Source organism: Lutra lutra, chromosome 14 (genome assembly GCF_902655055.1).
Source record: "Lutra lutra chromosome 14, mLutLut1.2, whole genome shotgun sequence".
NCBI classification, from domain to species: Eukaryota; Metazoa; Chordata; class Mammalia; order Carnivora; family Mustelidae; genus Lutra; species Lutra lutra.
The window spans coordinates 40,465,952-40,478,311 of NC_062291.1; the positions used below are offsets into that span (position 1 = coordinate 40,465,952).

Consider the following 12,360-nt stretch of genomic DNA (forward strand, 5'->3'; position numbering starts at 1 on the left):
GGTTACTGGGAGCCAGTGACTTCCCTCGCCTGAGCTCAGTCTGCTCATCTGTCGAATGGGGCAAGCGGCTGGCATTCTGGATCTTGCAGGGTGGATGTGGAGAAAAGGACACATAAGCATGTTGTACGGCATCTAGGTGGGAGAGCCTGGAAGTGAGGAAGTGGGCTCTGTGTCTGGCAGGTGGCTGAGCAGTTGTGCTTCCACTGGCGTCTGTCGGACCGGGCTGACTCCTTCCAGAGCTCTCAGACCCGGCTGACCAAAGTCCTCATGGCAGGAATGGGGCAGTGGCCGGAGTGTGGTCACCCCCTTTTGCTCCCACACCGTCTCAGCAATCCCCCCACGCACCCCTCCCCACAGCCCTGTGAGGAGGGCAGGGCAGGGCTAAGCAAACTGAGGTCCAGAGAGGGTCTCTGAGCTCTCTTGGTTCACGTAACAAAGTGGTGGCAGCCCAGCCTTCCCAAATTGCTCATGCTTGGACGGACTGGCCAGACGAACTGACCGGAGGAGGTGCTTCTGGCCCCTGGCGGCCACATTAGGACAGTGAAGGGTCATTGCCCAGCACTGCTTTAGTTAGCTTCAACTGCTCTTCTCTTGGTGTTCAAGGGCTCAATGCCCGGATGTGGAGGTCCTCCTGGGCTTCTGCCTTCCGTGCCCCGGGTTAGCCCCCCCCACCCCACCCCGGTGCTGCCCTCTGCCCTGCAAGTCCTTAGTCCTCCTAAGCATGGGTGCCCAGCAGCACAGGGACCAGTCTCAGATCTCACTGAAAGGCATGGGCACTTTGGTGGGGAGGACTATCAGGAAGGAGCCCACGGGCATTCCTGGGATCGTCAGGAGGCTTCAGGAAGGCTCTGGATTCCGGGTGACTTTTGCCCCTCTTACCCTGCCCCCGAGGAGAGGCCATGTTGAGCTGACTGTCCAGAGGCTTTGCTGAGAAGTTGGGGGGAACCCAGCACTTCCTAAGCTTGCCCCACATAGGGTCTGTGCTGGGTTCCCTCCCTCTCGCTCTGGTGGTCTTTCCTTGACACTGTCTCTGACATTCCCTCCATCGAGTCCATGCTCACCTCTGGCCTGTCCTTCTCAGAGTGTGGGCCATTGACATTAGCCCTCCTTTGGGGTGGCAGTCCCACTCTACAGATGAGAACACCAAGGCCTCCCGAGGAGGTTTGGTGGCTCTCCTGGTGTCACACGAAGGTGGAAACACCCAGTCTGGGAGGGCGAGGTGTGAGGGCCGACATAGCAGGGGGAGGTGGCCACGGAGTTGGCTGACCATCCTGTCCTTCCTTGTAGCCCTGCTGTCCTCCTGGTGTGAGGAGCTTGGCCGCCTGCTGCTGCTCCGACATCAGAAGAGCCGCCAGAGCGACCCCCCCGGGAAACTCCCCATGCAGCCCCCCCTCAACTCCATGAGCTCCATGAAACCCACTCTGTCGCACAGGTAAGTGGGCGTGTATCTCCGGGGTGGGCCGGGGGCTGCTGGGTGGGCACTGGGCAGTGCCCCTGTAGTGGAAGACCTGGAGGGTTGGGGTGAGGCACCAGCAGCCCGGAGGATATTCTGTGTTTTCTTTAAAATGCAGCTGTTTTTGAAATCCTGGTGGAGGAGCACTGTCTCTTCCCCATCACAGCAGAGGTTGAAAGTGCTGGTCTTACCCAGTCTGGCTGCTCTGTCCCTTTGGTGGAGGGCTGCCTCTTCTTTTAGGTTCTAGACTTCAGGCTGAAGCTTAACTGTCCCGAGCCCAGGGCCTTCCGTTTCTCCTGAGCAGGGTCCTGGGCAAACCCAGAGATACCCAGGACCCACGAGGGGCTCAGGAACATCACAGAGCTGGGCTCCCACCAGCAGATGGGGACAGAGCCAGCCCAGGCCGAGCAGGCAGGAGCTGAGTGAGGCTGGGCTGTCGGTGCAGGGGCAGGGTCCGGAGAAACCCAGGATCACAGGTGGGAACGCCTTGGAGGAGGTTGTCAGGCCCCGTGGAAGTGGCCAGTCTGCCCGGCCCCAGCCTCGGAAGGAGCATGTGTTGTGTTCAGGACCAACAAACCCTGCAGTCAATGATTCTGCAGTTCCCTGGCTGAGCTGGGCCCACTCTCTCTGCATGCTCTGCTGGATGACCCCCGAACAGCAGGGCCTGCCATACTGTCAGCTTTCCCTCTGCAAGTTCCCCTGATGACAGGCTCAGGAGGGTACACTTGTAGTCAGAGCTAGGCTCTCATTCACAACCCAGCCTGACTGAGGCACCTGCAGCCCAGAGCATGCAGCAGGTGACCTGGGTCCCACCCTGACCCCTAGACTCAAGACAGCCCCCCTTCTGTGGGTGTTTCTCGTTGCGGGGGGGTGGGGACACTGCTGGCATTGGGTCAGGGCATTCAGTGTCTCGGTCCCTGCCCACTTGGTTCTTCTAGTGCCCCCCACCCCCATGCTGTAAAAGCACCTTAACACATTTTGGGGGCGTGAGGGTATCACCCGTGGTTAAGAACGACGGCTCTAGAAAGGCAAAACCTGCCTCTGGCTGCCGTCTGCCTGTCGCCCCGGCTCAGCAGAAAGCCGCAGGGCTTCTCCGTCGGGGCTGCCAGCCGCTCTGCGAGGGCTGTGGCTGAAGGCAGCCTCAGCTGCCTGCCTTTACTTTAGCTCCTTACCACTCCGCCCTGCCAGACACCTGCCGTCTCTCGTTGCCTCCCATCTCCCGTCCGTCCTTCCTCTCCTCCTCCAAGCCACTGCAGGAAAGCAGTCACGGATGGTGGACCAGAGCCCCGCAGCCCCACGAGAGGCCTGCCTCGCACCTGCTCAGCCATGACCGTTCAGGCCGCAGAGTGCTGTGGCTCTGTACCCCGGCCAGGCCTTTGCCAGGTCATTGCTGAGCTGAGCTGGAGTTACCCGGATGAAGGATGTCTGTGCTCCGGGGAGCTGCATTTCGCTAGCTGGGGAGGAAGACCCACTGAGGCAAAACTGAGACCCGACAGATGGAGGCATGTTTAGGGTTAGGTTACAGGCAGGCCTGGCCTGGGGGTCAGAAGGAGGAAAAATGGCCAGGCTGTCAAGAGGCTTCCCAGAGGACATGGGCCTTGACCTTCAAGGACAAGGACTTGGTCTCAGAGCTGGGTAGGTGCATTCCGTGAGCTTGAACTGGTTTTTCCTCAGGGGGCTGTGACGCAGTGCTCTGCTCCTGATGCCACACTGGTTCAACTCCCTGTAGGGACTCATGAATGACAGAGGAGGCAAAGAGGCAGCCTCTCAGAGATGGGAGAGCCCTGTGCCCCAGAAGAGTCGCTGGGAACTGATGGAGGACCAGTTGCTTCCACAGAACGTGGCCTCCTCACATTCTGCACCATACCTCCCACCCCAAATGGCAGAGCTAGAACAGAAAGAAGGCCCAGAGCAGGACAGTGACTCGTCCAAGAGCACACAGCCGGTAAGGGGCAGAACAGTGCTCTGCCCTTCATTCTGCTCCTGGCCATTCAAGACCGGCAAGGGGGTGTCTGGCTGTTTAACCCAACTCTGATCCAGACTTGCTCTATTTCCCACTTCTGTACGATGCCACTACCAGAAACAAGTGGCATCATTTGAACAGGGACTGGTCCACATCCCTGAAGACCCCATGCTGAGGCCAAGGGCACATTGTGGCTGGTGATGCAAGGTGGGCCGTTCTCTTCTTCTAGTTTCATGAGTTTCCCAGGAATCCCCAATAGGAGGCATCACCTTTTAAGTCCTCATGTAATTTCCCAAATAAGGAGGAAAGTCAGGTACTTTTCACAGAGAGGAAAATTTTCGGGCCCCCTCCTTCGCTGCTGGATTGAGTGACTTGGAGGACATAAACCCCTCTTGCCCTTTTAATTCGGGAGACCCTGGGCCATGGGTGATGTTCAGGATTTGGGACTTGGAGGGGTGTCACTGTTTGAAAACTCAGGGGGGCTTGTCTGTAGGCTCTGAGGACTAGTAAGTAGGAAAGGGTGGGGGGGGTCCCTGGGAGCCCAGAGCACCAGGCTGTCTCTGGGGGACCCTGTGACTGTCATGCTTCTGTTAGCTCCAGAGCCATAGTCCCGGCCACTTAGGGGGTAGGTTCCCTGGAGGTGGGCGCCACAGCATCAGGGCTGGAGACAATAGGCACACAGTGGCACTTGGTACCACACACACGCAAGGATCAGAGGGCTCAGGCATCCCGCGGCCACTGCTGGGGGTGACAGCAGTCTGAGGGGAACAGCGAGCACCCACACGTTGAAGAGCTTTATGGTCTCTGGAGCTGTCCTTGGAGTGGCTCTGAGGCTGGCCGGGATGAGGGGCTGTGTGGATGCCGTTCTCTCTGCTCTGCAGACGTGTGCGGCGCTCCTGGCCCTAGAAGGAAGGTGGAGCCCAGGGCTGGAAGGGGCCTCGGACTCACAGCCCCCCACCGTCACCTGGACGTGCTGCCAACGTACACTTCTGCCTTCTCTCTCAGATTTAAAGGAGTGGTTAAAAAAGCCGTTTGTAATTAGCACATTGTCCCTATGCAAATCAGTGCTGCAAAAGTAATTAAAAGCCTAATAAATTTCATTTACATTCCTCTTAATTACAGTCAAAGCCCGCTAGAGCTAAGGATGACTCCAAAATCAAGGGGTGCCGCCCTTCCTCTTCCAGGGGACGGGTTTGTGTCTCCTCCCCCCGCCCCCTGGAGAGGCGCCTGGGTGCACCCCGGGTGCTCCTGGTTATGCAGTAGGTGGGCGGTACAGGCACTGAGCCAGGCCCCTGGGCGGAAGTGTTCACTCTGCCCTCTCCGGGCTGGGGGCCTTTGGGCAGCTCTGGAATCTCTCTGTGCCTCCACTGGCACATCTAGCTTATCTATAGTACTAGAAACAGCAGTGCAGGACTTCCAGTGCACTCGGTGCCAGCGGACTCCGATGCGCTCACTTTGGTCAGCCAACAGAGAGGGGCTCCATCAGAGCAGAACCCCCAGCCTCCTCCTTTCCTTGGTGCCATCACACCACCTTCGCTGTGTTCATTGTTAGCTGCTTCTATGGAGCTGGGCCCAAAGCTTAGGTTGTAATGGGTCCTTCTTCTTGCCCCCAGAAAATTAAAAAAAAAAAAAAAGGGGGGAGGGAGGGAGGGAGGATTGATGAAGGAGCCAAAAATCCTGCTCCATCGGTTCCAGATTGCTAAGATACAGGATCTTTTCCTTTCCTCCTTCCTACTGAAAAAATGTAAAACACTCCAACATGCAGTCAGTCAGCTGCACAGGTCCCTCCACGTTTCACCGCGGGGAGGGAAGGAAGCGGCCCGAGTAATTGTGATGATGGAGAGCCCCGTTAACGGCTCCCCTTGATGAAAGAGGGTGGGGGCTTCCGCTCCTCCCTGGCTTCATGTTTCATTAGCGGTAACTCTTCAGCCTTGCATGGAGACGGACTGATATAGCCAGATCAGGGAAATTAATTCGGGTCTGACAATACCCTTAATAGGAATTTGTTCTTTCTCCCAAATAAAGTGGCTGTTAGGAGTGCAAGGGAAGAAATAACTCAGCCCTGCCCGCCTCTTCCCTCTGTGAATGTCTGTGTAGACGCTGCCACAGGAGGTACCCAGGAGCCAGGAATCAGCACTCCACTCTTGCTGGGCTTTTACTCATTTTCTCACATTTAGCAAACATCAGTCAGTGCCTATGGAGCTGCCAAACAGACATGTAAATTGTCTACGCTAACTGCAGTGTGAAAAGCTCTTTTATGTGACAAAAAGAGCTGAGGGAATAGAGGAAAATGTCCTTGGTTCTGCTTAAGAGAGTCACAAAAGGGAGTGTACCCAGGCTGGGCCTTGGAGTATAGGTAGGAGTTTGGTAGCAACAGGAAGGCAAAGGAACACTAAGGAACGCCCCCAGAGGCTTGGGAAATCTGTTCAATGGGCAGGAATGATAAGAACATCCCCCTCTCGTAGCATTTTTACAAAACTTGTGAGCACCGTCATCATATCATCAAGTAAATAGGGGCACCTGCACACACTCAGCCTGGAGAAATGGAGAGTAAAGTGGAAGTACAATTTAGCAGGGACTCGGTGCCAGGCTCTGGGTGAAACTTTATCTATATTCGTATGCTTCATTCTAGGAGAATGTTAGTCCCATTTTACACATGAGAAAGTCGAGCTGACTTAAGTGATATGTCTAAGGTCATAGAAATCGTCAGTGGCGGAACCAAGGCTTAACCCCAAAGACTCGAAGTTTAGTCTCAAAGACTGGCTGCAGAGAAAACCCAGTGACCTGGGAAAAAACCCAAAAAACAAAAACAAGCCTGCACAGAGTATCCCAGCAAATATTCAGGGACTCCAACTAGATGTTCATGAGACTAATATTCAGAAGGCCTCCCTGTGCTGCAGCCAGTCTTTGAGACTAAACTTTTACGTGTCCTCTGTCCCTTCATGCTGGGTGGCGTCCCCCAAGAAGCCTTAGAAGCTGTGCCCCTTCTCAGAATTCTTGGGGACTGCTAGATGTCCCTCATACTGTGTGGCCCCCTTGCATTACCACCATCTCTCTCCTTTTTTTTTTTTTTTTTTAAGATTTATTTTTTTTATTTGAGAAGGGGGGTAGGGGTGGAGGGAGAGGGAGGGAGAAAATCCCCAAGCAGACTTCCTCTGGGCACAGAACCTGATGTTGGGCTCAATCTGATGATCCTGAGATCATGACCTGAGCATGAACTCAGAGTCAGCTGCTTAGCTGACTGAGCCCCCCAGGCGCCCCTCCCCATCTTTGTGCAGGGAGGTGCTGTCTTACCAGATCCTTAGCTCCCTGAGGCAAGGGGATGAGGTCAAGCCCACCTGGTAGTCTCACCCTTGACAAGCTCCAGGACCTTGTGACCCTCAGCTCCTACAGATGCATCTGAGTTGAGCCCACTTTAAGGGATGAAATGAGTTCTTAGGTGTAAGTCCCTTCACCTAGTTCCTTGCTTCTAGAAGCCACTCAATAAATCATAACAACAGCGGCAGTCACCAGTTTTAGGTGCCCGAGGTAAGCTGCATGTGCTCACGTTGCCTTACACGTGGGAGCTCACTCAGTCCTCCTGACAGCCTTCTGAGAGACATACTGTTATTGTCCCATTTTACAGACAAGGACCCTGAGGCATAGAGAGAGCAAGTAGCTGCTTCATTAGCTTCCCTTTGTTCCTCTCCCCGGAGGGCGGGACTTGGTTGCTGGGAGCCAGTGCCCATGGGGTCACAAGTGCACTGTGGGTGGTCAGCAGTCGGGTTTAATGAGTGGACACAGTTACTCATTCTCGGGCTTCCTTCTGAGGAGGGTATGGAGAGTCGGTGTTTCTCTCTGGCACTTCAGTTAGCAAAGCCTTTCTGAGTCCTGTAGGTGTGTGGAGACATCATGCCAGGTACAGGTAGCCTAAGTCAGGACTCCTGGGATGGAAGGAGAAAGAGAGCCTCTCAGTGGGCCCCCACTCAGGCTCTGTGAATGTGAGGAACAAGTGGAGCTCAAGCCAGTGAATTTCCCAAGGGCTTCCTGGTGGAGGTGGCCTTTGGAAGAGGAGCCTGGGAAGGATGAGTGAGGAGTGAGGAGGAAGCGTTCCAGACTAAGGATGAGGGTGAGGAGGAAGTGTTCCAGACTAAGGAGGCACAGCAGTGGGAAAGCAGCTGCCTCCCCATGAGGAGGTGCTGGGTAGGCAGAACACTACCTAGATTACAGGTGGCTGCTGGCATGGGTGCCTCTCTGGGGGGGACTGGTGTTCTTGCGGTGGTTTTGGCTGGATGGGACTGCCACTCGTGCCGCAGCTTTCGGCATGAGAGTGGGCTCTGGGGTGGTGCACGATGGGGTGTACCCACTGGGGGTACACAGAGCTGGGCAGGATTACTAAGAGTGGGATGCTGACATCCCAGCGGCCCTGGCCTCCCTCTGAACCACAACCCACTATGAAGAAGGGGAGAGAAGTGGTTCCTAGCAGGCAGTTCCAAAATGCCAGGACCCCTGACCCGGGCTGACCTCATCTGCAGGTCAAATAGTACTTGCCAGTGAAAGGAAGGGCCTCACGACACCCCTTCTCCCACAGGCCTCCTAGGCCTCCTCTTCATCACCCTAGGCCCCCTCCCACCTTGGTAGGGCCCAGGAGCCGGGCTTTCCTCATTCACTGAGTCCATAGGGAGCTGTAGCCAGGCAGCCCCCCCGCCCCCTCGTGGTGGTGTCTGAGCCCGGGGAGAGGCGGTGGCAGGGCCGACTGCCATGGGCCTGTGGGGGCGAGAGCCTTCCCTGCGACAGCAGGAGCCGTCTCCCCAGGAGATGAGTCACAGCCGTGTTGGTGCGGCTGCCACTTCTGCTTCTGCAGCAGGTGCGAGTGGGGGCGAGCAAGTCCCTGAGTCCGCCCCTTCACGCGTGTGCCTGTCTTTGCCCCCACGTGTGCACAGCACCGTGGCAGCAGGGTACATGTGCAGACCCACAGCCGTGTCCCTAGCCGCCCGCAGGCACTCCCAGGATGGGCCCGGGACTCTGGGGGTCCCCTTCCAGCCAGACAGTGGACATGCTGAGTTTGGGAACCACGGTTAAGTTTGCTTCTCACCAAGTTTCAGGCGGAGAGGACGAAACAGGAAGGAGCTGGTTTCCGCCCACAAGGCCCACCCACAGAGCTGTAGGGCAGTCGGGGGCTGGTTTATCGGCCTGTGCAGTATCCCCGGTGAGCCGGGGCCTCCCCACCCAAGGGGGTGAGGCAGCAGCTGCCCGCTCCCCGCTCCCCCAGGTGCAGGTGGGGCCCTGCCAGGCTCCAGGAGCTCCCAGGGACTCTCCTTCTGAGCCTACCAGGCACATTCTAAAAGGATACCAACTGAACATCAGCCTGGAGGGTCGCTGGGAGCTTGTGGGGCAGAGAAGACGCACACTTGTGCTGTTAAGTTGCTGAGGGTCCTGTGTTCCGTCCTGCACACCAAGATTGAGGGCCTCACAGGACAGCTCGTGTCTAGGGGTCTTCTCTCTTGGTCTAAACTGTAGTCTGCAGGGCTTTCCTTCAGGCTGCTGGTGTGCCAGGCCCAGGACCAGATGGAACCCCAGTCCTTCGTGATTTCTCCCAGGGAGGTCCTTCCAGCCCAGCTGTGCTCAGGACCAGGCTCATAGCTTCCTTCTCTGGGCTTCTCCACCCCTCCTGAGCTCTCTGGGCCCCTGGATTCCCAAGGAGCCCTCCCAGATGCGAGTATGAGCTGTCTGCCAACTTTGGTCAGTGCATCTGGGCCTCACCTCCTTTTCACTGGCCTACGCTGGGTCTGGCTGGCATGAGTAGGGGGCAGGCAGGAGGTCTGGGTTCCTGAGGGCCTCTCCTCTCCCCCTGGAAATCATGAGTAATGCCCAGGTCTGTGTCCCTTTCTAGCCAAGAAAAACTTTCTGGCTGCATCTTCCTCTTTGAGCCACATCAGACTTAAAATACCAAGGCCTGTGTTGTCCAGACCGTCTTGACTGAGACCCACAGTAGATATGCGTTGTACACCGTGACCCAGGGTGCCCACACACTCGCGCGTAAAATCAAGCCACTGAGGAACGTTATTTATTCTTTTTTTTTAACTAACATATAATGTATTATTTGTCCCAGGGGTTCAGGTCTGTGAATCATCAGGCTTACACACTTCACAGCACTCCCCATAGCACATAACCCTCCCCAGTGTCCATAACCCAGCCACCCTCTCCCTAACCCCCTCCCCCTGGCAACTGGAACGTTATTTATTCTTACTGTGTGCTCACCCTTAACTGCTTTCTGTTTAATTCCCTCTTTTTCCCCTCATGCTGGTTTGATGTCATGACCCAGTCGTGTTTCATGACCCACAGCTTAAAAAAACTCTGAGAACAGAGTAGGGGAATGTCCTTCCTATGCCCATTTGACAGATGAGAGGACTCGGTGCAGACAGGGGAATTTGGACGGGAGCTAGGATGGGACAGGACTCATGCCCAGGGTACAAAAAAAACAAAAACAAAAACAAAAAAAAAAACAGGGCAGGAGGAAAAGGGAGTGGAAGGGATGGGGTGGCTCTTACCCCAGGAGATCAGGGCAGGCCCCTCCAGCGAGAGGACTTCTGAGCAGAGATAGGAAGGAAGCCAGGGACTGGCCGGGCAGAGAGGGTGTCCAGGCAGGGGGTGAGCAAGCCGGGGCAGACAGTGACACGGCCCCACATTGTGACACGGCCCCACATTCCAGTCTGATCACCCCCGCAGGGCCCTGCCTGCCTTGACTGCTTGGCTGCTGAGGGCTCTGCCTGGGAAAAAGCAGGCTCGAGACTCAGCCCCCGCCCCCCGCTGGCTCCACCCTGCCTGCCTGTCACGCAGGACAGTGCCTCCCCCGTGAGTCCTGACCTCTGGGCTGGCTCCCAGCACGTCCAGGGCCGGGCCTGGCTTGCGTGCTAGGCCAGGGTCTAAGTTCTCCAGGAGTGAGCAAGCCCTTTTGCCTTCTGCTGACTTCCTGTGCCAGACGGAGGCATGAAGTGCTTTCCCCCAACGCCAGCCTCCCCCAGACCCACCCTCCATCCTGGTACGCAGCAGTGCCGCCCTGCAGGCCTCCCCGCTGTCAGGAAGCCGTGTGAGGCTGCTACAAAACATCTGGGTGCTCTGCATTGTCTCCCCCCTTGGGGGCCATATCCAGGGTTGTCTCTCCATGAGAGTTGCAGGGAGTCCATGCAGAGACAGCCCCAGCTCAGCACTCCTGGGGGCTGGGACCCCAGCACTTTCTTCATGCCGTAACCCTGACAGCCCCTGCCCTCTCCTGGGGTCACTCTTCACCTGCACCACAGGAACTAAGAGGAAGCCATTTTTGAGCACTTACTGTGCGCAGAGCAGGGTGTTGGGTCTAAGGTTAATAAGTCCTTGCTTCTGGTGTTTGGGGGCTTCTCAGGAGATGTCCCCAAACACGGTGGGTGCTTCTGGGCCTAGCAGAGAGAAAGGGCAATGGGGCCATGGCTGACGTGCTCTGGCAGAGGTGGGAGCCATGCGGGGAGGCAGGGTAGGGTGGGATTAGCCAGAAGGGTAAATCATGTTGAAGTGTGTGAGTTTGGACTTTGCCTTGTAGACACTGGGAGCCACTGAAGGTCTTTGATTGTGGAAAGCGTCTTGGGTGTTTAAGGGAGCTTAGCTCAGTGGGGACGTGCGCAGGAGACTGGGGCCAGAGCAGGGGAGGAAGCATGGCGGGCAGGCCTGTAACTGATCCAGAGGCAGGAAGGCAGGGTGACATAAGGAACCTCTTGTCAAAGGCCAGATCAGGTGGGCTGGGTGGCCAACCTGCTGCAGAGTATGGGGAGGAAGGGGGAAGAGGCGAACTTCAGACTGGGGCCATTCCGGTGTTTTCTGAGAAGGGACTGGGAAGTTCCGAGGGGAAGCTGGCACGGGGGAAGTAGAGCTCTTTCTGGAGAGACACTTCGAGTCTGAGCCTGGTGGAAGGAGGAGCTCAGGTGGGGTCTGGGGGTCTGTCTTCTTCCTTTGGACTTTGGGCTAAGGTGAGGCAGACAGCCATGGGGGTGGGACCTCCACAGCGACTCGGGGGAGACTTGGTCACTGGCACGGTTTGCCACTGCGTGAAGCACACCTGTTTTGCATTGGACCCCATGCCAGACATAGGGGGTCTAGAGCTGACAGAGATGGGGGTCACCTGGGTTTGACTGGAAGCTGTGGAGGACAGTGGGGTAATGGGACCCTCCTTTGTATGCAGTCCCTGAGGATCCCCCTTCTGTCTCCCTCTGCAGTGATGGGTCATTCCCCTATGACTCTGTCCCTTGGCAGCAGAACACCAACCAGCCTCCCGGCTCCCTCTCTGTGGTCACCACGGTTTGGGGAGTGACCAACACATCCCAGAGCCAGGTAAGAGCCTGTCCTGCCCCCAGCCACAGCCTCTCCCCAGCAGGACCATCCCTTGAGCATGGGGACCTTTGCATCATCTCCCATGCCGGCTGTCCTCGCATTGCCCAGCTGGAAAGACCAGCTCCTGGGGCACACTCAGCCATGGACACGCCACTACCCTCCATGCTTGCTCAGAAGGGCAGCAGCTGGCCCCTAGACCACCGTCCCCATCCGTTTGAGGGCGTTTCTGGGGAAATGACGTTCATCTGACGGAGAGCTGGGGGTTCTTCCCTAGCCCACGTTTACTTGGGTTGGATAAATAGGAGAACTTCTTGGGTGTTGTTGGTCTCAGAGCTCCAGTGTCTGGGGTCTTTGACCCTGGGTAACCTGGGACGGATTTCAGCAAAATGGTGAGCTTTCAGCTCGTGACACACCCCTCCCGCTGGCCAGCCCGCCTTCCTGCTCTCACCCCTTCCTCTTTCCTCCACGCCTTCTTGTCCAGTCTGCTTGGCCTCTGCCACAGCTAGGGGCTGGTGGCCACCCCCGAGGGCAGCCCCAGGCTTCCCTGCAGTTTCAGGCCACAGGCACCCCTCGGCCAGGATCCCGCTGCTCTCCAGAGTTGGCA

General features: G+C 56.9%; 1 protein-coding gene across 8 annotated transcripts in view; it reads left to right on the forward strand.

The window, feature by feature from the left end:
- Positions 1 to 12,360, forward strand: part of ZMIZ1 (zinc finger MIZ-type containing 1) — a 233,075-nt gene that overhangs the window by 196,185 nt on the left and 24,530 nt on the right. For all 8 annotated transcript variants that reach the window (XM_047701396.1, XM_047701397.1, XM_047701398.1 and 5 more), the window contains 2 exons: positions 1,288 to 1,432; positions 11,642 to 11,756. In XM_047701396.1, the coding sequence (XP_047557352.1) occupies positions 1,288 to 1,432; positions 11,642 to 11,756 (260 nt within the window). The remainder of the gene's footprint in view (positions 1 to 1,287; positions 1,433 to 11,641; positions 11,757 to 12,360) is intronic.